General features: G+C 50.3%; 7 protein-coding genes across 7 annotated transcripts; 5 read left to right on the top strand and 2 right to left on the bottom strand.

Annotated features, from left to right (window-relative positions):
- Nucleotides 1-619: 619 nt before the first annotated feature.
- On the top strand, nucleotides 620-1,400 carry INS49_007536 (uncharacterized protein; the record flags this gene model as incomplete). The annotated part of the gene is made up of 2 exons (XM_043168299.1): nucleotides 620-996; nucleotides 1,052-1,400. 2 exons carry the CDS (start codon nucleotides 620-622, stop codon nucleotides 1,398-1,400), a joined length of 726 nt encoding a protein of 241 aa, XP_043016816.1.
- A 2,127-nt stretch (nucleotides 1,401-3,527) lies between these two features.
- On the top strand, nucleotides 3,528-4,354 carry INS49_007535 (uncharacterized protein; the record flags this gene model as incomplete). The annotated part of the gene is made up of 3 exons (XM_043168298.1): nucleotides 3,528-3,687; nucleotides 3,777-4,042; nucleotides 4,142-4,354. The coding sequence occupies 3 exons, from the start codon at nucleotides 3,528-3,530 to the stop codon at nucleotides 4,352-4,354; spliced, it is 639 nt and encodes a 212-aa protein (XP_043016815.1).
- Nucleotides 4,355-5,047: 693 nt separating this feature from the next.
- INS49_007534 (uncharacterized protein) lies at nucleotides 5,048-8,977 on the bottom strand (the record flags this gene model as incomplete). Its single annotated transcript, XM_043168297.1, has 13 exons — nucleotides 5,048-5,211; nucleotides 5,281-5,421; nucleotides 5,476-5,627; nucleotides 5,683-5,851; nucleotides 6,020-6,177; nucleotides 6,282-6,351; nucleotides 6,409-6,853; nucleotides 7,018-7,059; nucleotides 7,159-7,256; nucleotides 7,331-8,137; nucleotides 8,207-8,531; nucleotides 8,602-8,692; nucleotides 8,757-8,977. The coding sequence occupies 13 exons, from the start codon at nucleotides 8,975-8,977 to the stop codon at nucleotides 5,048-5,050; spliced, it is 2,883 nt and encodes a 960-aa protein (XP_043016814.1).
- Nucleotides 8,978-13,775: 4,798 nt separating this feature from the next.
- Nucleotides 13,776-14,766, top strand: INS49_007533 (uncharacterized protein; the record flags this gene model as incomplete). Its single annotated transcript, XM_043168296.1, has 3 exons — nucleotides 13,776-13,977; nucleotides 14,386-14,528; nucleotides 14,581-14,766. 3 exons carry the CDS (start codon nucleotides 13,776-13,778, stop codon nucleotides 14,764-14,766), a joined length of 531 nt encoding a protein of 176 aa, XP_043016813.1.
- Nucleotides 14,767-15,366: 600 nt separating this feature from the next.
- On the top strand, nucleotides 15,367-16,370 carry INS49_007532 (uncharacterized protein; the record flags this gene model as incomplete). The annotated part of the gene is made up of 3 exons (XM_043168295.1): nucleotides 15,367-15,661; nucleotides 15,780-15,888; nucleotides 16,025-16,370. The coding sequence occupies 3 exons, from the start codon at nucleotides 15,367-15,369 to the stop codon at nucleotides 16,368-16,370; spliced, it is 750 nt and encodes a 249-aa protein (XP_043016812.1).
- Nucleotides 16,371-17,535: 1,165 nt separating this feature from the next.
- INS49_007531 (uncharacterized protein) lies at nucleotides 17,536-18,683 on the top strand (the record flags this gene model as incomplete). The annotated part of the gene is made up of 2 exons (XM_043168294.1): nucleotides 17,536-17,654; nucleotides 17,705-18,683. The coding sequence occupies 2 exons, from the start codon at nucleotides 17,536-17,538 to the stop codon at nucleotides 18,681-18,683; spliced, it is 1,098 nt and encodes a 365-aa protein (XP_043016811.1).
- Nucleotides 18,684-19,068: 385 nt separating this feature from the next.
- Nucleotides 19,069-21,575, bottom strand: INS49_007530 (uncharacterized protein; the record flags this gene model as incomplete). The annotated part of the gene is made up of 3 exons (XM_043168293.1): nucleotides 19,069-19,700; nucleotides 19,763-19,883; nucleotides 20,079-21,575. The coding sequence occupies 3 exons, from the start codon at nucleotides 21,573-21,575 to the stop codon at nucleotides 19,069-19,071; spliced, it is 2,250 nt and encodes a 749-aa protein (XP_043016810.1).
- Between the last annotated feature and the right edge of the window lie 510 nt (nucleotides 21,576-22,085).

The raw sequence follows: 22,085 nt of genomic DNA, 5'->3' as shown, positions 1-22,085 counted from the left end.
CACGGTCCGGTAGCTGGCTCAAAACATGTCTCTTATATAGCGCAGACAGTTTCGTCCTGTAGCTTGCCGGGCAGCCTGTTCCGAGCCACTGTTCCCCAGGGTAGCAGCACTAATAAGTTCGGACTGAGGCTAGAGCGATTGGCGCAGCACACTACTTCTGGACATCAGTGGGACACCGAAATTCATATGCTGGAAAAGACTAGAGCAATGTCCCTTCGTGATTCCCCAAGCTGCAAGACCACTTATTCACAATGCCTCAAGGTTCTGGAAACCACCCAAGAAACCCCACGACTGAGCCAGCTAATCCGCCCACCGCTGCCCTACTATTTCTTGTCTCGCTCTTCGGTCATTCATTTCGACTTTGTACCTAGCTTCAAATATGCGCCTACGGCTGGGCACCATCACGCCAGTTTTGGTATCGTTGCTTATCTTGACCAGCCTCTCCGGATCAACCAACCCGACAAAACGTGGGCTCTGCTACGTACCGGACGCCAGAACGCCAGAAGATGACCGCATATGGACTGATCAACCGGGGAGACTATCTTGGTATTATAGTTACACTCCATCTCCACCAGAGACTTTTCGTGGCTTATCACAGGATGAATTGGAATTTGTTCCCATGCTCTGGGGTGGCCCCTCCGACATCAACGACACGTCCTTCCTTAACACCGTCAAAGGTCTTGTGAACAACGGTACCAAGATTTCCAACGTTTTGACCTTCAATGAACCAGAGATGTCCGAAAACGGCGGCAGCAACGTCAGTCCAGGGTACGGAGCCCGAGTCTGGGTGAATAATATTATTCCCCTTCAGAAGCTGGGCATCAGAGCCGGTCTACCCACCCCAGCCGGCTCAGAGCGTGGCCTACCGTGGTTAGAGCAGTTTCTAGGCAACTGTTCGAGCATCACCGGCACACAATGCGCGTACGATTTCGTGACTCTGCATTGGTATGGCGCTTTTGAGGGGCTGGCAAGCCATATTGGCCAGTACGCTGCAAGGTGAGTAGCCCGCTAGTTTCTGTACGTTGAAAGGCCGGGTGCTGACAAGTTGCAGATTTCCGAACACTTCGATTTGGGTCACCGAGTACAACCTCAATAACCAGTCTCTGAGAGACACACAAGTTTTCTTTAAGATGTCGGCCGAGTACTTGGATCGTCTACCTTATATCGAGCGCCACTCATTCTTTGGAGCGTTTCGATCGTCAGTGTCAAATGTTGGCACCAACGCGACCATGCTCAGCGTCGGAGGGAGACTGACCGACATTGGGAGATGGTACTTGGGCCGGGTCGGCAACGGCGTGGACCCAAATAGCACAGATTCTGGGAGCCAGGCACCTGGCCGTCGGTGGGCGGTTCCGTCGTCTTTGGTGCTCGTCTTTCTTGCAATTATTCTGGTCGTATGATCTTACAGTTATGGCTCCACTTTGCGACGCAGCCTGGACGAAATGTTATGATGTTTGGGAAGATTGAGAAAGGTATGTGGAATAGGGGGTATGGGTTGGAGAAGGCTGGGAGCTGACACTTCCCGTGGTGCACATGAGTTCCTGGGGGAGCTCTACCGGGATACCGATCGCACAATAGAGCCTCTTGGACCGGAATCGAGAGCTCTCAGTATGATCGTTCACTCCTAGCAGCTAACGTCTCATATTGCGTCACATAAAGAGGCCAGACTGAGGACCTGGATGAGACCTAGAACAGTCGGCGAGTTCATGATGATCCCGAGAGGCTGGTGAACCAATTGTCTACGCTTGTGTAACTCCCGACATTCCAAGGTTAGCACACTTACCAGACGCACCATGAGTGTGGGGTCCTTTGTTCGAAATAGCTAGCAAGGACCATCGGATTGGTCATCTGCACGAACTCGAACGCCGCATCAAAGAACGCCCAGCGACGCTACCATGACAGCTTGCCTTCTGACAGTCCGGTACCAGTGGTATTGACAGGTGAGGGCCGTCCCTAGCAAGCTCTCTCCGATCGATCAAGCGGTAACACTAGCATCCGGGCGTACGGGACCGCTACTTTCCGCCGCTGGAGCCGGATCGTCGAGGGCGTGCGTTGCGATGGCTTAGGGATAATTGAGTTCCGGCCGCCGGCCGGTGTTGTCATCGTGATCAAGAGCACACAATTGAACTTATGTCGGCCCCCACATGAACCTTGGCAATAGAGATCATTTGTTGAAAGAAACAAAAAAACCATTTGGCCAGATCGAGACGCGAGTTGACATGAGCACGGTTGTTGTTTGGGTTGCGTCCCGTCATGCCAAGGCGGGACTCTTTCGCTGAGCCGCAAGTGAGAGATCAGAGCTAAGAATTTTATATTTCCTACGTAGGCAGGATTGGGGGTCGGTCAGAGCTTTCCTCCGTGGCACACATGCATTCATGATGTGATATTCTTCAGATGTGGAGGCAGGCAGCCAAGTTGTCTTGAACGCATCTAAACCTGACAACTTCGACATGTAAAATGTCCATTGGGCTACACTCATGTCGATTGGTATGCAACGGAGAGATTTTATTCAGGTTGTAAATTGTATTTACGTTCCAGCTAGTTGAAGTCTATCGGGAGTCTGGACCGTCAGTCGCCAAAGGGAGTGTTGATCACGGGTGACGAATTCGATAGATCAGTTGGTCTACAGTAGGAAAACTTAATTCGAACAACTAGCTAAGGGCTTTCCTAAGACATGTCGGTGGACCTCATCTGGGGGTGTGTGTGAGAGAATCGTGCATTGCAAATAATTAATTGACGTCAATTCGTCCATACCAACAGTGGCGTTACAGTCTGGCCACGATCCGAGACCCTCATGATATGTCGTGCCAGTATTGATCGCCGGGCCCAGCCCACGATGGATGCTGTGAGACACGAGGGCCAACGATGGCTGGGACCCAACTAGAGGGCCTCGATGCAACTGGGCTGCTGAATCGCCAGCTTGACTGTTGGCAGGGCCGCCGGTCACGGACTGCGCACGTCTCCTCGTCCAATTGCGCTATGAGCAAGTGCCCGGTGAACTTTATTTGATTTCCTTTGTCTGTTGGTCTGGACTGGCCTACCCGTCGCCTCTTTGTGACGCAGGCAAGGTTGGCAATTGGATCGCGTGTAACCACTTTGGGCGCCAACTTGATGATCATTCGTGCTTTTGGCATGAGCATGACCAAAGGTGAGCTACATTTGGACCCCTTGGCATCTTTACGTGCTGGCTTGTGGCTGCTATAGGCTTCATAGCCCAAGGGAGTCTCGGGCCGTAGTCTCACTAGGTCAAGGGAGCGTTAAGATCCGAGAAATTAGGAAGTGATTGCTGCAACCCCCACGAAGTTGCCTAGGTGGGATTCTCATAACATAACGAGCTCAATTATGTCACTTACATTGATTCAATATGCTATGCCACTGAGGAGGGAAGTATAAATAGCCCGAGGTTATCCGCACAAATACTGGATACGAAGACTGCTCTTCATCAGCTCCCTCACTCAGACACAACAAGAAACTCCCTCGCCACAGACAACCGAGACCAAGACCAATCTTTGCACTCATCTCTCAAAATGAAGTTCTCCCTCGCAGCAACAACACTTTGCGCCCTCAGCAGCGCCTCGGCCGCAGCTGTGCCAGTGATCGATCCCCGCGCTCCAACCGTTGTGGGCACCATTGATGCCTCGGTCAATACTGTGAAGAACACTCTGCCGACTTATCTGTCCACCATCGGTATGTTCTTGCTGAATGACTCTATAGTGAAATCCATGGCAGTTGAATCAACTAGGAAAGTTGACTGACAACCCTTTTGTTTCGACTAGAGTCAAGCGTCGCTACGATCGCGGGCGAGGCCAATGTTTATACCGCAATTGCCCAAGCTGCCATTGCTGCTATTCAGGGTAGCGCAGCTAACATCACTGCGACCCTCAACGCTGCTGCTGGAAACATCCTTCGTGCGACCCTCACCGCAACCGGAGAAATCAACACCAGGGCTGCGATCCTCATCCAAAGCGAGGTCGACCTTCTGGCTCAGGACCTGCAGGCCATCGGCGTCATCCTCCAGAATATCAATGCCACAGTCACCATCGTAAGTTTTCATCCACGAGGCTCCAAACTAGCAACGATCTGGGCGATTACGTGCAAGCACATGGCTTCCGAGATCATCAGCTAATTCTTGACATCACAGGTGCACGCGGACCTCGACGCGGCTGCCAATCAGCTTGTACAAAATGAGATTGCGGCGGTCGCATCGGCCATTCAACCCTTCGTCGGCCCAGTGACAGCATTCGCCAACGCGGCTGCCACACTCAGTATTGGGGCTCAGGTGTCTGGACTTCGTGGCGCGATCACCGGGGTTCTTACCATTCTGGCTCGTCTCATTGCTTCCATTGGCATTTGATAACGCGCGACGGAAAGGGATGACTCTGCTCGGGAAGTGTGTGCCAATGCTTATGTTGATGAAGGTGTTCTGGTCAAGTTCTTTTCAGGCCTCAAAGTTTATGACTTTAACGACGATACGCTCATTATCTGGTATAAATATATTGATTTGCTCTTGCCATAATGCTATCTTTGTTGCCTCGCGATGCTCCGATGCTCCTGCGCCTGAGACGCATAGTACACTCTTGCTTCAATACACTACGGGCTCTCAAATAACTTCTGATGGTTCAGCTACGGAGTCCTTGTGTCTGAATCCATGTCTTCTTCCATAATGGCCTCGGAGTTGCCTCGGAGCCGCAAGGCTGGATCTTTCTAATGTTGTACTTGATAGTGGTTGCAAACATTATACACGGCCCATCTTGGTATTGAATTTTCACAACAAGTGCGCCATACTTGATCTTCCATATCCCTCATCAGTCTTCTCGTCTTGCTTGCAGGGAGGAGTTGCAATAGCTAGTATAGTCATCCAACCACTAAACATCCAACCCTCATGCAGCCAGATGCTCGGAACCACCCATATACTAGTCTACCTCATTATAAATGTATTAGTAAGATTGATTTCCAAGCACTGGTGGCCAGGGTACAACGTGGTTTTGTGTTCTTCTAGATGAATTTCGAGAAATATCAAGAAACAGAAAACCTGCGAATGCAACCACTATGGCGGCGACGGCAGAGCCGGGCTTGTGAAAGTGTCTGCATCGTCGGTAGAACCGTTCGGACAAGTATTAAACCACGTTTGTGCCGAATTCTCAACGGCCTCCGCGAAGAGCATATCTGCCCGCTTATTTCCGTCCAGGTCAGGGAAGTGTAGACAATGTCCTGGGCAGCGTATTATGGTTAGCGGCTGCTATTATTTCTCGGAAAGAAATCCCAGGCCAGAATCCTTACCCTGTGCAGGAGCATTGTACAATGGTCCTTTGTTGACCCATGTGAATGAACTGTCCCCGGACGGTACCATGCCCTGGTTTGTCCAAACGGTCGCATCGCCCTTGAACTTATCCGTCCAGATCAAGTCGGCACGGCCATCACCTGGAGAACTTGGTTAGATGCTTCCAAAGACTGATTTCTTAATTTGACTCTTACCATTGACGTCGGCCCACCGATAATTGGCACGGTCGAAATTGTCGGTCTTCTTGAATTGCGGAATCCAATCGAATGAGCCGTCGCTGTTGTGGAGATATCCCTTTGTACGGCCGTCTCTCTCCATACAGAGATAGTCTGGGCGTCCATTTCCGCTGTAACGACCATCAGAATTTGTGGAAATTGCATAGTTAAATAACAAAAACTCACCTAAGGTCGGCAAATCGAACGGCGAGGTCATTGATCCCCACGCCTCTCTTCTGATCGCATGAGAGCTTTGGCGCAGGATTGCCAATATACTCCCAATTGAAGTTACCCGTGGTCTTGATGCGATTCATCCAGACCTCGACTGCTCCTCCATCTGGATCTGTGTAGATGACTGCGGTTTTGGTTAGTGGCAGAACTGCAACGCCTCAAAATCTTCCGCACGCAAATCTGGATAAAGTCTAGGGGAGCGTGGTCACTGGGACTCTAACAAATTAAAGCGACCCTAAACCGGCCATCGATGGCCCTGAGAATGTGCCAGGATCCCTTGGAAGAGACTTACTGTCGCAAGCCCCGTCACCATCCCAATCAGCAAGATGGAGATCCCTTCTGTCCATCGCTCTGCTGCCGGTGAGATCGAACATGACATAGTCACTTCCCCAGTATGGGGGACTATCTCGGAAAGCGTCGAGAGCCTCGTGAATGTGCATCTTGCCGTTGCTAGTACGTGTTAATAACCTGCTACGGAGCCTAAAGTGATGAATTCTAGAACATTCTGCAACGTGACAGATGGGGAACAGTGAAAGAACAAGAACGGTACTTACGAAAAGATCCAGACGTAGTCCTGGCGACCATTGGAGCGGCCTCTCATGTTGCAGTATCGGTCTCCATCACCTTCAAAATATGAACGTTAGCAATATAATTGCAGAAATTACGCGAAAGACAACATACTCTTCAGTTTCGACCCACCAATGCCCTCATTCCTCCAGACGTTGATTTTATAGGTGTGGGCAGCAGCTCGGGGCTTCACTTGACGTGACGAAGCTTCAATGCTGCTTCGGGATTCTATAGTCGTGTTGTCGAGAGGCGGGAGACTATCTCCTGTAGAAGAAGTCGTTGTGAATCCGGTCATTTCATCTATGTTAGATGACGTGCTGCGTAAACTTGCGCTCGTAGTGTGTTCGATCCAGACATAGTCTCTGCCTGGCAGAAGGTTGTATGCTTGAGGGTTTCCAAATGCTTTGGCGAAGTGGATTCCACTTCGAGCCCCGGCAAAACCCAGACCAATGTGAGTTGGGCCAGCACCATTTGCACGATTCTCCCCAGCACGCCAAGTGGGAGTCAGACCTTGACCCTCGATTCCTTTGACACAGCCCCGGCTGTTGGTCCAAGTCCACTGCAGCAATCAGAGTCAGCTGGCAAAACATCAAGGAAGAAGTTGTCTATGAGTTCGCGAATGGCCAGGCTGTTGTGTTCTGATTCTCTGTCCCAGAAAAAAACTGCCGAGACGCAGACTACACGCAGCAAGGCTCTCGGAATCTCATATGGGTGGCTGCTTACTGTTGCGCCTTGATCGTTCAGCCAAAGCCAGTCACTACGACCCTAGTTGATCAAGTCAGCACTGAGGTACAACCTAGACAGATGAGCCGCGCTAGATGGAATAGAGTTGGGAGAAGCGAAAAGGCCTGCTAGTAAACTTACATCACCATTAATGTCGCTGAATCGGACACCATTAAGGTCGCCCATGTTCTTCCCCGTGAACACAATGCCCATATCTTGCCATAAATCAGCAGTATCAGCTGTGACAAGCCGTAGTTCAGTGTCAGAATCGAAAGTCTTCAGGTGTAAGGAGCCCGTGGATTGGTTCACTTACACCTCCCGCCATTCCGCCAGCACTGAACATCACCGTTGTCACGGGCCGCACAGTAGTCAAATCGTCCGTCTCCATCCACATCCGCGAGATGAATTCGGGCTTGCAGGTATCCCTCGCTAGACTTATACTTGCCCGCACCAGTATAATCAAAGACAAGATTGCCGCGATTAATAGCGACAGAGAGCTCGCCACCTGGGGCGATACAAACAAAATCATCAAGTCCGTCGCCTAGGCAAGCCATAGTCAGATCATCAGTGCTTGAAGTTATGGGGCCTTCTGGGAGTATACCGTTCATATCTGCCCATCGTACGCCGCGTGCGATGCAGGCATCTGGGATGGTGAAAGTGGTCGGTGTGGCGTCCCATGTCGCTGCACCTCTGTTCCGGTACACCGAATAGGATCGGCCCCCAGAAACCGTACCCCCAAATTGTATTATATCGTCAAGCCCGTTCCGAGTAGCAATGGTGGCCAACCAGAACGAAGTCTCTTCGGTAGAGGTGATGGTGTGTCTTGTGCCCTGAGCAGAGCTCGAATGAACATAGATTCCATCATCCCAACCGCTTGCCGATTGTGTGGTTCTTCGAGTTGCTTCTGAACCTCCGTACTGTTTGTCGCACGTATTGCTCCCACTGTCGTCGACACCGGGAGCACCAGCTGGGGCAGTGAGTTTGCCCTCCGACTCAGCAGTATTGAGGGCCTTTCGCCAGATGGCAGCCATCTTCACGTAGCCTTTGTCGTTGGGGTGAGTCTCATCGAAGTAGTCACCACTGCCCACTCGGGTATCGAAGTATCCGGCAACACCATCCACTGTATCGCATATCAGTCTCCGCAAGAGTTAAATTGGCCGGGAGGGGGAGGGGTCTTATAAGCACACACTCTCAGCCAGGACAATTTTCTGGCCCCGCGATCGACGATCATTAACGAGAGCGCGATACTGACGATTGGCCTCTGTCCTGAATCTCTCGACGTCAGGATCGGTGCCAGGAATCAAGGTAGAAACGATGAGTGTTGTGCCGGGTATTTCAGTGAAGAGGCTATCGAGGAGACTGCCCAGGCGAGCTCCAATGTTAGGAATGTCGATGCCGTTCTCGCAATCATTCACTCCTGCATTAATGAGAACGATGTTTGGCTTGGAGGGCGTAGACAGATGCGAGATGTCATGAATCTGGTCTACTGTATAGCCTGGGACAGCCTCAACACTCTGCACTCATTCGTTAGACCTTTTTTCCTCTCAAGGGTGAACAGGCTCGGAGCAAAGACAATCAACCCACGTTATCAGCCATAGTTCCTTCACTCTTAGACCCAACCATGTTGACCCTCCAGCCATCCTTTCTGAGCTGGTCTCTGAGAAACTTGCGGAACCTATTTGTCACCATCGAGACGTAAGTAAAGAAGATCCTGTGCGGAAACCTGCTGTCTGTCTTACCCATTGCCAGAAGAAGAGCCTCGACCCTGAACGATAGACGCTCCTAGTGGAAGAATCCGTGCGTAAAAGTTCGGTGCCCGCCTATCGAGGGAGTTCGAAGGTGCGTCATGGAACAGGTCATAGTCCCCGAGTTCTGTCGGCAGGGCAAATACTAGTTGGATGGCAAGAACCGACAGAAGAAAAGCAAGCCGAGGGCCTAAGCGCACCAAAGAGTAGAACATCAGAGCGAGTGTAAGGCGGCTATAAACCGTCACATCGAAACAAATGAAGTTAGCGGACTTGGGCTAGGTCCTGGTCATGACCAATATCACGGAGGGCCACGATTATATATCAACTTTCTACGGACGCCCAGAGAGGGAGCTAACTCTCTTGTTCAAAGCGTACCCAAATTCGAAATTAGAAACATCCGTCCCTTGTGGGCTGGGCAAGGATGTAAGATCCCGAGGGAATAGACTGCCTAATCCATGCCCCGTAGCTGTGGATGCTACCTGCCAAGCCAAGACTACGTACGGACACAACGGCAATCAATATATATTGCATCACGAGCTTATTGACTGGATACTTAGGTCTTCAATAGATTGAATTGCATTTCTCCTTATTCGATGTGTACCAAATTCTTTGGTGTCCTGCTGAGGAACGCGTGCACGGGGTCGTGTCCCCATTCAGCGTCACGAGGTATCTGGTGGGAGGAACGACGTCGCCCCACTATTTGTTTTCACTCACCATGTGGCCAGACCCTGAGCCGGGCCCACCTACTCGCGTCGGCGAACGGCTTCCTTCACGCGACGAGCGAATCACCTGGTTGAACAGTCGTATGGTATGCAAGAACATGTACGCATCTCTGACTCATCCCCATGCTTCCAAAGCGTAGAAAACTAGGTGGAAGCGGGGCCCTGGGAGCTATTCGTCTGGATAGGCATGACTATAGTAGCAAAGAACAAAAGGGGGGGGGGCCCACCCGCTTCGCAGGGCCCCCCCTGGCGCTTCGCGCTCACCCCCCTCCCGGCGGGGGGGTTCACGTCCCCGCCTCCTACTAATATTTAGGTTAGAGTTAAGGGTTTAATTTAAATTAATTAGCTGCTAAGGTTTAAGTTTTATTTAGTAGTTTTTTCTTGCTTGGCTAATTAGCTTTTAAGTTTTAAGTTTGGTTTGGCAGTCATGTTGCTTGGCAATATCACCTCGCTTGGCCAATCAGCGTTCAAGCTTCAAGTTCCATTTGGCAGTGTTGGCGTGTCATTTTTTCCGTTCACAGACTATTCTAGACGAATGGCAAAGGGAGGCACGATGACTTCAACGCATAGGCCTTACTCAGCGCTGCCATGAATGAGGCCACAAACCCGTGTTGTAAGCCCTGTGGCGTGAAGGCGCGGGATATCTGCGAGAGACCAGGGTGGTGTGGAGTCGACAGACATATGCAGTGAGTCCGTGCCTAGATAGACGGCATGCATGAGCCAGAATGAGGTCTGTCACCGAGTATAAGCGCCTGCAAGTAAGCGACGCCACTTTTTGCTTATGCGGCAGCCGAACTGAACCACTGAGACTGCTGTGAAAAGAACTGGCCTGGCTCGTTCGTCCCGCAGTGCGCTCGCTGGTCAGGCCGGTGCTCAGACTGCCCAGGTGACAAACGGCGGTTGCACCTCAATTGCGGCATGAAAGGAAATTTCCTACAATCCTGCTGGGTATAATGTTGAGCTCCTGGATACTACACTGGTCAGGGCCGGATATTGGCTATTATGCCAAGCGGAAGAGTAACGGACCCGCTGGGTACTTCTGACGCCGGACGCCACTTGGGCCTCGGCCGGCCCTTCAGGCCTGGCATGGGTCGAGGGTTACATTAAACGCAGCCCCGCCGAGATCATGGGTCAACATTTATACAGACGACCGCGCCCAAAGTACCCTTTCTCTGCTATGTGTGCAACCCTTCCTAGAGCCACCTGACTGAGGAAGCTGCCCCCAACTCCCCTCCAAATATGCAGATGCAGTCGTCCCACGAGCAGGATCTAGAACTCTCGCCAGGGTATGCGTCTATCGTGTCGAGTGCCACGCACTTGACCGTCAAGATCTGATCTCCTTGGCAGTCTTGGTAATGAGTCCACACGTGCAGGTACGGGACGCCCGGCCAAGCCTCCCGAATCCTTTTCGCTTATATGCGTTCCTCTGAATCCCTCGCGCGACAGGTGGCCCATATTTATTGTCTTTAGTGGCAAAGTAATAATTCTGAATTGCCTGATGCATTCGCTGAAATGCAATAGCCATGCGGAAAAGGACTCTCCTCGGCCGGTCTGTACGTAACGTCCCCGGCCCAGATTCCGACACCCCCCTGGTTCTGGCCAGCCGTTTCTGGTAAAGTTGCACTATAAGACACCCACTTTTCAACCCCTTATTATTAAATCTGAATAAAATCTAAAAGCCCTAACCCTGGGAAATCATATATTGATTTACTTATAATTTTAAATAAAAATATTATAAGAATTTTATTATAAGTATAATATTTTTAAAAAAAAGTTTTAAAGTTAAAAGTATGGAATTATTAAGGTTCATTATTAAAGTATTAATATTTAATAACAGTACTTATATTAACTTTTTAATTAATTAAAATTAAAAAAATCTTAAATAAAGTATTTTATATAAAATTAATAGAAAATAATTAAATTTAAGTTTTATTTTTATTAACATTATTTTCTTTAAATAAAGAATAATACTTTTATAATTTTCTTGTATAAAACGTATATAAAGAAATCTTAAAAGTTTAAATTTATTAATATGAAAAAATATGTTTAATAAATATAAGTTAAAATTATTTAATTAATAAAATAATTAATCCTTTTTAAGAAAGAGAAAAATTTTATTTAATTTGCATAATAAGATATATTATAAAGTATAAAAAGAGAGAATTATTAATATAATTATATAAAATGTTAGTATTTTTATTTTTTAATAATTTATATTTTTTAATTTTAAAAATCTTTTTAAAAGTATTATGCTTATAATAAATTTTTTAATATTGTTATTAAATTATGTAATAAAAAAGTATATAATGAATCATGGTTAGGATTTTTAAATTTTATGTAGATTTAATAATGGGGGTCTGAAAGGTGGGTGTTTGTGTGGAAAAGGCGGCCGGAATCTGGGCCGGGGACGTTAAGTTTCATGTGTTTGATAATTTGGAGAGGAAGTTCTCATGGAGTCCTACCAAAGTCGAGCAAATTCTGAGCAAGCTGACTGTCTTCTGTTTCCAAAAAAAAAAAAAAAAAAAAAAAAAAAAAAAAAAAAAACCTAACTGATCAAATATATATGATGAAAACCTTCTTCAGATAGGGCAGGTGCCTGCTCAACTTGCCGAGTTGATGTCCTTTTATATATGTACTTATAACCGTACTACCTCTTACTAGTATATCGCCGATGTGAACAACATTTTGTGAATACAGCCGGTGATGACTCATCAGCTAAGGATCTGGTACCTGATGGCTGCCAGCTCTGTTTCTCTTCCATAAACTATACTCGACCCATCTGTGCTGGATCAGCTAGTCGCATATCGTTGTGGCGTGCCCGATCGATCACATGAGTAATAGTACTGGCATGATATTGATCTATTTGAATATGCATCAACAGCTCTGGTTTGGGAGGAGGGGCACTTGTTTTTCGAGGCGATGTAATGAAGCAGAAAGAATGACACACTAGAATGAATTGCGACTAATTTTGGAATTTATTTGTCGAAGAGTGATCGTCTATTTACACTCGACCTCTGCGAGTACTTATTTCGTTGAATGGCTGAAGAGGTTAGCAAACCGTCTTTTTAGAATCTTACTCGGCAGTCTCAGGAGGGCTAGACGACGAGTGGAAAATGACAAGAGCAATCTTGGTCATATTTCTTCTCTACCAGACACCTGATTGCCGATCCCGGCGGCACAGTCTTGTCGCAAGACTTCTTCCGGCAGTCCCGTTGCTTTATGGTAGTTTCTTCGAGGACTTCGCCGCAATCACGACACTAAATCACAAAGTTAGAATCTCAACAAACACGGCTGCCGTGTGAGCAGAGCGAGTATGGCTGCAGTTGCGTGCAAGCCGCAAGGGAGTTTCCGAGTTGCTGTTCAAGGTGGTTTGGGAGGGGGGCGGGAAAGGCTATTTTAGTACTTACCACAAATTGCTTGTAAGCGTAGAAACACATTTCTTGGAACTTACCCCAAGACTCCCAATATTAGTTTTGTTGGCTCAGATCGGACGAATAGAATTCTTTCTGATAGGTGTAACTGACCGATGGCTTGATTACTGTGGCCCATCATGACGAGACAAACAACATGAACTCGTTCTTATAGACAGGTCATAGGTGCTTTTTTTTATTTTCGCCGGCATTGTATCTCTAATTTCACAAAGAAGTCCGGCTTGAAAAACTCCCTTCCTTCTCTTCATTGAGCATAGATTCAAAGCACTAATTACCTGGTCTCTTTCAAGGGACTGGCATCGTAGTTGCAGGCGTTTGCATCGATCGAGTACGTCTAACATCGAACTGAAGATGTGCTCACTAGTGCTAATGTGTACATTTCTTGCAAGAAGCGTAGCGCGTGCATGTGAGACATGTAGGACAGAATCGGTCGAATGAGGCTGTCTGACGGCGTTCTGTCTTGCTTATAAATCAAATGCCAACATTTATGCAGAGTTCTGCAACGTGTCAGATCTCTGAGTGTCCTTCAGATTCCGGTCACAATCACATCGCCTGCGCAGCAATTCGGGGCGCTTTCCTGCAAACATGCATCCGTCAATCCCCGACACCGAGGACAATTCCCAAACCACGGTAGACTTATTTTCGTCATTCAATATCTATGATGAAACTTACAAATATGTCGACGGAGTTCCCATACAAGCCAGTATACTCATTCCGAAAACTCCATCAGATGGAAAACGTCCACTGTTGGTCCGATTGCATGGCGGAGCATGGACAGAAGGGAGCGGGACCATTTGGATCCGGCCGTGGTAGGTCACATTCTCAACAAGTCTCGCCATCGGCCTCGGGTGTTGACTATGAACAGGATACCGGAGCTCGCCCTGAAGCATAATGCCATTCTTGTGAGCCCAGACTATCGTCTTCGACCAGAGGCTACACTTGCGGACATTATCGACGACATTCGCGACTTCTGGGTCTGGGTCGAAGATCGACTGCCCAATGCACTCGCTTCAGCTTCCCCGCCTGCGGAGCTAGACCTGGACAACATTGCGCTTACAGGTGAGAGTGCTGGGGGTCACTTGGCAGCTGAGTCTGCCCTGCTTGCTATGACGCGCAACCCACTACGAATTGTTATTCCAATGTACCCTGCATTGGACCTCACTGAAGCACTGGAACATACCAAACGAGAAATCGAGTATCGGCCCGTGTCTATACTGGAGGACTACCTCGCCAGCTCGCAGCAAAAAGTGCTTACTCGAACGCGCAATGGCGTCCGCAGTAAGCAGCTTCCGGATACAATTCTTACCCTCTCTGGGAAATCGATTTCCTATCTGTAGCCTGTACCTCAAAGGTCTTGTTAGGCTGCAGGTTTTGAAACAAGCCATCGCCATACTGTGGCCTGGTCCTCCTTATATCTAGATGAAACTTCTTCCTTAGTTCTTTGTTGGCTAATTCCTTTTGCTGCAGTGGAACTTGCCTGCTCAATGATGCAGAATGACCGCCTCGTGGACCTGACGGGTCCCAACGCTTACCTGGATCCCCTGCAAAGCCTAGAAGCAGCTGGTGCACAACCACCGTATCTGCTAGCCCATGGAAAGACAGACACATCGGTAAGCAACAACTCCCGTCGTGCAAAACGCAGTATATTTAACCAAAACATAGGTTCCCTTCGGCACGTCTGAGAAGTGGGCCAACAAGCTGAGAGACCTACAACCGGAGGTGCCGCTCCTCTTTGCTGTCAACGAAGGCGACCACATATTTGACAGAGAGTACACTCTAGACACGCCTTGGATGAGAGATCCCATCGCTTTCGTTGAGAAGTATTGGCCAAAGAACATCAGAAAATGAAGTCTACAGCAATGCCCTGGGTAAGTCTGCCAGCCCGGAGCGAGTGGATTCCTGAGTAGATGCAAGCATACGAAAGGTAACTGGTCTAGCTCATAAAGCACGTACAAGTAAATTGCAATCTTTCAGGCTTTGTGCATCAGGCTTGATTTGCCTCGAACCGTGCTTGTCGGCCGTCCTAGGTGTAGCTCTCCCATATCACGGAGCCGCGGCTCGGACGACTAGGCTGGCTCTTTCACAATTTCCCCCAAAGTTCAGAGGATGCTTTTCTCCATCACGTGCTTGCAGTTTTGGAGTTCAGCAGCTGTCAGATATCCCGAATCGAAGGCAACATTCCCTTCGCGATGATAAACTGCTCAGAAATCTGACCCGAGCTGTTGTCTCCTGCTTTCGAAAAACGGAGGGGACCTGTCGGAAGGGGGAGGTCCTGCCAAAACCCTAACCCTATACGAGGTGTCTCACCTCCTGCTTCTCCTGAAGCTGGAGGCCAGGTGGCAACGGCCATCTGCCTCCTTTCTTTCGGCACGCATTCTTTGATCCACCATCAGCCCAAAATTGTAGTCTTTCACCAGATCCAAAAGGCCTTGCAGTCTCGAATCCACAATGAAACGATTGGTTGCTTTCGACCTTGACGGCACTCTCGCCGAGAGCAAGCAGGCCCTCGACGATGAGATGGCTGCCATCCTCGGCCGTCTCAGTCACGTCGCCGACATTTGCGTAATCTCTGGCGGCGACTGGCCCCAGTTCGACAAGCAGGTCGCCAGCCGTCTGCCCGACAGCACCAATCGCTCACGCTTCTGGCTGATGCCCACCACAGGGACGAAACTTTATCGCTTCGAGAACGACAATTGGGTGCGGAAGTACGCTGATCTGTTTAGCGACGAGGAAAGAGCCCACAGTAAGTACCGTGCACTCTTGGATGCTCGCTAGGGCCGTGGCCCCTTCTTAGATCCAACAACAAAAGCCTCCGCTCTGTTTTTCAGAAGTGCAAGCAAGTCACTGATGTGAATCTACAGTCATCAAGGAGCTGCGAGCCTCCATTGACCGCCTCGGTTTCACGCCCACCGAGATCTGGGGAGAGCAGATTGAAGACCGCGGAAGCCAGATTACGTTTTCTGCCCTTGGGTAAGTCACTCTCTGTCCCGCTCAAAAACCAACATAATACATCTGAAGTCACATAAACTTCCTTGCGTCTCTCGCCTCGGCCAAGAAATGAGTCCTCGGCGTGCATCCCAAGACCATGCTGACTCAAGCCAAACAGACAGCAGGCGCCCCTTGGTCCCAAGGAGAGCTGGGATCCTAAGCAGGAGAAACGACGCTTGGTTCAGAAAGACCTTCAGCCTATCCTTCCAGATGTTTCCGTTCGTATTGGGGGTGCGACCTCTATAGACATCACCCGCGCAGGTGTCGACAAAGCGTACGGCATGGAACGCCTGTCCGAGCTATCCGGGATTAAAAAGGCAGAGATCCTTTTCTTTGGAGACGCTCTTTACCCTGGCGGAAATGATGCGCCAGTAAGAGACACCGCAGGCATTGATTCTGTCCAGGTCTACAACATCGAGCAAACAAAGCGAGCTCTTGAGGCTGTCATTCTGTGCCTAGCCTAGGCTGTACTGCTCGCCATTTCCAGTCGCAACATGCCGTCGAGTCTTGGAAAAGATAGCAGAGAAGAACTTTACTTCATTGTCCACGGACTTCTTTTAGAGCAATATGCTACTAGAGCTCATCGCATGGGTCTCGCCAGCAATTTGCAGCAAGACTTGCCAACATAGCCGTGGGATAATCGACCACTCTGTTGTGACTACTGATTCTCCTTTTCTCTCGTACCCGGAACTTCTCCAATACTCTGACAATTTCGCTGGGATGTCGGTCAAATTGCAACATGGGCTCTAAGTCTTCCCTGGCATGCACCTTCAAGACTGCCTAATTAGTAGCGGCTTCAGTACGTGGTCCCTGAACATTACAATGGCCACTTGCTTGCTCGCCACGGCAACTAGCTGATCTTGAAATATCCCTGAGCCAGCCCTGGCCATTGTACAAGCAAGCAGGCCTTCCCTCATCCTGTGCCATGTTTGAGACCACCCCATTGAGGGGTCCATCGCCGAAGACCATAGATCCATTTTCACTCGTGTCTTTCAATCGCCCGTATAGTCCGGTGTCATCGCAATGATTAACTTCTATTAGAGGGGGGCGTAAAAGACGGAATATCCCGCAGAACTCATTCCATAGATCTGGCCCAAAAGCATATAGAAGAGAGCTGGCAAATGAAATATGGTTATAGCAAGGCGCAGTCGTGCTTTTCTTTCCTTTCTTTTTATTTTCTCTTTTTTTGTCCCTTTCCGTGATGGAATTGGTGAAGTTTTCGTTACATAGAAGTTTCGATCTGTTTGGCCCACCAATCAACCAAATTGACTGTTGCAAGAAGAAATCAAAGACTTAGAGTGTTTACGTGCGGTACGCCATTCCGTTGCATGTGGCATGGACCGTTGCATTCGGACCCATGCTCAATTCTGTTGGTTGAATGCTAAATAAGATAAGAAAATGAGTTGACCCAAGTGCATATAAAACTCAAGTATGATGTCGATGAGCTCATCAAGACTTTCTGAACGCGCCAGAGGATTGTTCTTAGGCCTGTGCTCTACTTAGCGTGTGGCCGCAATACGATGATATCACCACTTTGGCTTTCAAAGCCACACCTCGGCAGGCTCAAGTGGACGTAAATATAAACCACAACAGTCCACAAAGGTCATGTAATCCAAGGCCAATGACGATATGCTACCCACACTGAGAAGCGTGCTCGCCAGAACCAGTACCATTAACCTGCACCATACCACGCGCTCAATTGTTATGGATTCCATCAAGGCGACAGTTTACGAGAACTTTGGCGGAACGTAAGTCGGCCCGGTACATTGAGAATATCTACCACTGCTGACAATAGCAGTAATTCTCTTGCTCCCAAGGACGAGCATTTTTCGCTGGACCAAGTCCCTGACCTGAGTGGGAAAGTAGCCATAGTGACAGGCGGTTCACAAGGCATCGGCTATGGCTGCACACGGACCTTGCTCGAGCACAACATTTCCAAGCTTTTTATCGTATCGCAGTCTGCGGATGTAGTTGGCGATGCCACCAACTCCATCAAGGAAGGATTGGGTGACGCTGCCTCTGCAAAAGTCCAATGGAAGCAATGCAACTTGGGGGACTGGAAGGCGGTAATGCGGACAGCCGACGAAATCAAAGCCAGCACCGACAGGATCGATGTCCTGATCAACAACGCAGCTAGGGGCATCATGACTGCCAAGCTCACACCCTATGGAATAGATGAGCACATGGCCATCAACCACTTCGGCCACGTAATCTTGACCTCGTCTCTTCTACCTATCATGAAAGACACGGCGAAAGCAGGACATACAGTCCGCATTGTCAACCTAGGCTCAAACGCACATCAGGCCGCACCAAAAGACACAAAGTTCGCCAGCTTGGATGAGATCAACAGAGACAATGGTCCCAACGGGCAGTATGGACGCAGCAAGCTGGCTGCAATGCTCTACGCGCGCTACCTTGCCACCCACCTGACGGCAGAGCACCCCCAGATCCTGGCGAACAGCGTCCACCCGGGGTTCGTGGACACCAAGGCGTCGACCTTTGACATCCACGAGGCGTACCCGCTTGGTGGCTACATGATGAGCGTCGCCATGAAGCCGTTCCAGAAGAGCCAGCTTGAAGGGTGCGTCTCGGCAATGTACGCGGCGACCGCGACGGAGAGGAGCGGAAAGTACATCTGCGTACCTGCCCGCGTTGAGGATGGATCTGAGCTTGCACAGAGCAACGAGTTGGCCGAACAGCTGATGCGGCTTACGGAGGAAGTATTGAAGGAAAAGTCCGAATCTGTGGGCATGACGTTTCCCTTGAAGTTTTATTAGGGATAGTCATGACGGCGTCAGTGGTCGGCATGGAGGGCCTGGTCCAAAGAAGGGCCAGTGAGGCTCTCAGAGCTCAGCTTTGCGCGCATCAAAGATATCTCTTGGTCAGGACTCCAAACTACCAAGAAAGATGATGAATATATGCTAGTAATTGTGTAACACATGTCTTGAGGGCGAGTAGTGCATCCTGTATGCTTTAAAGACCTTACATGACGGAAGTACAGAGCGCGTTTTCAGGATCATACAACATCACGAGTGTGGCCACTTCAAGCCGGTCAGACTCGCCTCGAGCCTAGCAGAAGCGCAATGTTGTGAGATCTTGGGAGGGATGGTTGCCTCGTGGGTAACTACCTGTCATTCTGTCAAATGACTCCAGCACCCAACATCAAAGGTTGTGACCAACACGAAACTTGTCGAACAGCTCCTTAGGACCGACGATAGAGAACCAGCCGTCCTCTCGCTCAAAACCAACTAGTGGTATGTTCCTCCCGGGCGTTGTGCCTTTGTCAATCGGCGGTACAATCCCTGTTCTGATCTTGTCGAAGAAGCTGTCGACCTCGTAGAGAAATTCAGCCGCCGGGGTGTCTTGTGTACAATGGCCACATGCCATGGTGACACGGTCGTCTTCCGCGACGCCTCTGTTGCACCCATCCACGAGTTTCCGCAATTTGTGCAAAGTCGCAGCATAGTCATCCAAATTCCCCAACAGTGAGAAGAGGATAGGCGCCCACTCGTAAAGGGTATCGCCTACAAACAACACCCTCTCCTTCTGGTCCCAAATAGCCAGCTCATCAGGCGTATGGCCTGGTGTCTGGTATATGGTGAGTCCGAGGTCTTTGATGCCAAACACGACCGGCTCCGAGTTTGCGGCCCACTTAGTCACAGTGTACTTGGGTGTCTCCATGCCGACGAATCGACACAGAGATGAAGTTGGTAAGTCATCCTCGATGAATCCTTTGTCATAGCCGCTTGCCCATATTGCAGATCTAGGTGCATCCGTGAACTGGGCAATGCCGCCTAAAGGACAAACTATCAGTGGGCCAGGCTCGGCAGAGGCTGGGAAGGACAGAGGGACATACCGATGTGATCGTAGTGGCAGTGAGTGCAAATCACGATATAAGATCTTCTGCCTTCTGAATAACTGTCCCGCTCCGATGCCAGGAGGACGGACCAAGAGCATATGCTGTCCTTGGTGTTCGGCTATTCATTCATGTCTAGGGGTCACTCGACTCTCGCTATTAGGTATACAAAATGAAAATGCCACGTCCAAAAGCTTTAAATCGGGTCACTTCGACCTCATCATCCACAGCCATGGTCTTCGGTGTCCAGTTATGACCTGCTGAAGAGCCCCCGGACCCATCGTGTCGCCTTGGTGAACACCAAATACACGCTGACCAGGCCCCAAAATCCCATGATGACACCCAGCGCACCGGCAAGCTTGGAGCCTACCACCGTCTCACGCACCGCGTTACTCAACATCAGCCATCCAAATACCGGCACGGCAGAGGCGCTCGGGCTTTGGTCAGCACCTTCGTCCTCCATTCGCATCTCCGCCAGCTCCTCCTCTCTCCGCTGTATTGTATCCGCCATTTTCCATGCCACCTTGTTGTTGATCTTCTCCCACGTCGCCTCCCGAGCCTGCTTCAGCGCACTTTCTCCGAATCGGCCCCTCAGCTTCCCATCGTTCACCAAGAGCACGACCTTGTCCACGAAAGCAGGCAGGCCGTCAGGCGGCGTGAGGAACCCGCTAACCCCGTCAGCAACCGTGTCACTGGGCCCGCCCACGTCCCTCGCCACGACGGGCACACCCGAGGCAAACGACTCGAGCACCACGAGCCCGAACGTCTCGGAGACGGAGCAGTGCAGGAACAGGTCGGCACTAGCATACGCCTCGGCCAGCGCCTCGCCGACCTTGAACCCCGCGAAGACGACCTTGCCCTTGCGCACCAGGTCCGAGAAGAGGTCCTTGATCTCCGCCTCGACCTCCGCCTGGCGGTTACCGCCGACGATGTACAGCTTGAAGTCCAGGCCGCGCGCGTCCAGCTCCCTGGCTGCGAGGGCGAGGAAGTCGAAGCTCTTCTCCGCCGCAAGCCTCGCCACGCATATCAGGATGACCTCGCCGTTCGGGGCAATGGTCTTTCTCAGCGCCTCGCTCCTCTTCGCTGGGCGAAACATGTCCGCGTCCACGCCGCGCGTGAGGACCTCCATCTTGTCCCCCTGGACGCGGTGGCGCTCCAGGTACCTGCGCACATATGTGCTAGGGTAGAAAATGGTCCGCACGCTGGCGTGCCTGAAAAGGAAACTCTGTACCGCTGCAAATGTGTAGTCTGCGATGTCGCCCATCGGCCATGGGAACAGCGTCTTGCAGTAGCCGGCGAGGTCGGTCTGGAAATTGCAAATCACGGGGACCTGCTCGGCCTGCGGCCGCTGGCGCAGCTGCAGCATGACTTGGAAGCCTAGGCTAGCAGGGGAGGCGAGATAGATGAGATCGGGCGGGCAGCCGAACGTGCGGCGGTAGAGTTCCGAGAGGCGAACGAGGTAGGCTATGCTGAGCTCCGGGTTGAAGGGGACGGGATAGCCGTGCAGGCGGACTTCGACGTCCTTGGAGCCTGCCGTGGTATTGCCGGCCTCGCCGTTCGACGATGATGGTGTCGATGTAGTGGTGGTAAATTTCGGGATAAAGGTGTTGACCTTGGTAGAATTATGCGGCGACACGACGGCGAGGTCACACCCATTGGCGCGCAAGTGGTTGACAAGCATCAGCGTCGTCCGGCTTACACCGTTGACGGGGCCGAAGGACTCGGTGCAGAGTAAGACTTTCTTGCCCTTTAGGGCCTCCGGAAAGACCGAGACATCACAACGTCCACCTGGTGGTAGGGCTGCAGGTGCCATGATGTATATAAGACCCAGGCTGCTGGACTACAAAACTCCCCGGTCGACCGACACAATATCTTGGAGCCTTTTTAGTTTCGCAGCGGCGGCGATTTCACGCTCTGTGTGAGAAGCAAGATGTGATATAATGTGAGTATTGGTGTCGGAAGCGAACGGTAAGAATACCAGTAAGGAAGAGAAAAGGCATGCCGCCATGGAAATCGTTGATATAAAATTGGGGTGCAACCTGGTGTATCGAGTTGGCTGAGGCGGGTGCAGTTGATGACTTTGGTCAAATGGACTTTCGAGGATGTCATATGTCGCTCTCATCCGGAAGGGTCTGTCCAGAAGCCAGAGAGCATGGTGGTCTCCCCCACAACAGTAACAGTCAGGTGATTGCAGCGAAATGTCTGACATCTATACCGACCAAGCCTCACCGCCAATATCCAGACCGCCGTTCACGGCATCTCTGCTGCCCCGCGACTTGTGGACGACAATCACCGAGGTAGTGCTCTTCATGGGATAAACCCA

The sequence above is a fragment of the Diaporthe citri genome (genome assembly GCF_014595645.1).
Source record: "Diaporthe citri strain NFHF-8-4 chromosome Unknown scaffold_22, whole genome shotgun sequence".
NCBI lineage: Eukaryota > Fungi > Ascomycota > Sordariomycetes > Diaporthales > Diaporthaceae > Diaporthe > Diaporthe citri.
This window is presented reverse-complemented; position numbering and strand designations above follow the sequence as displayed.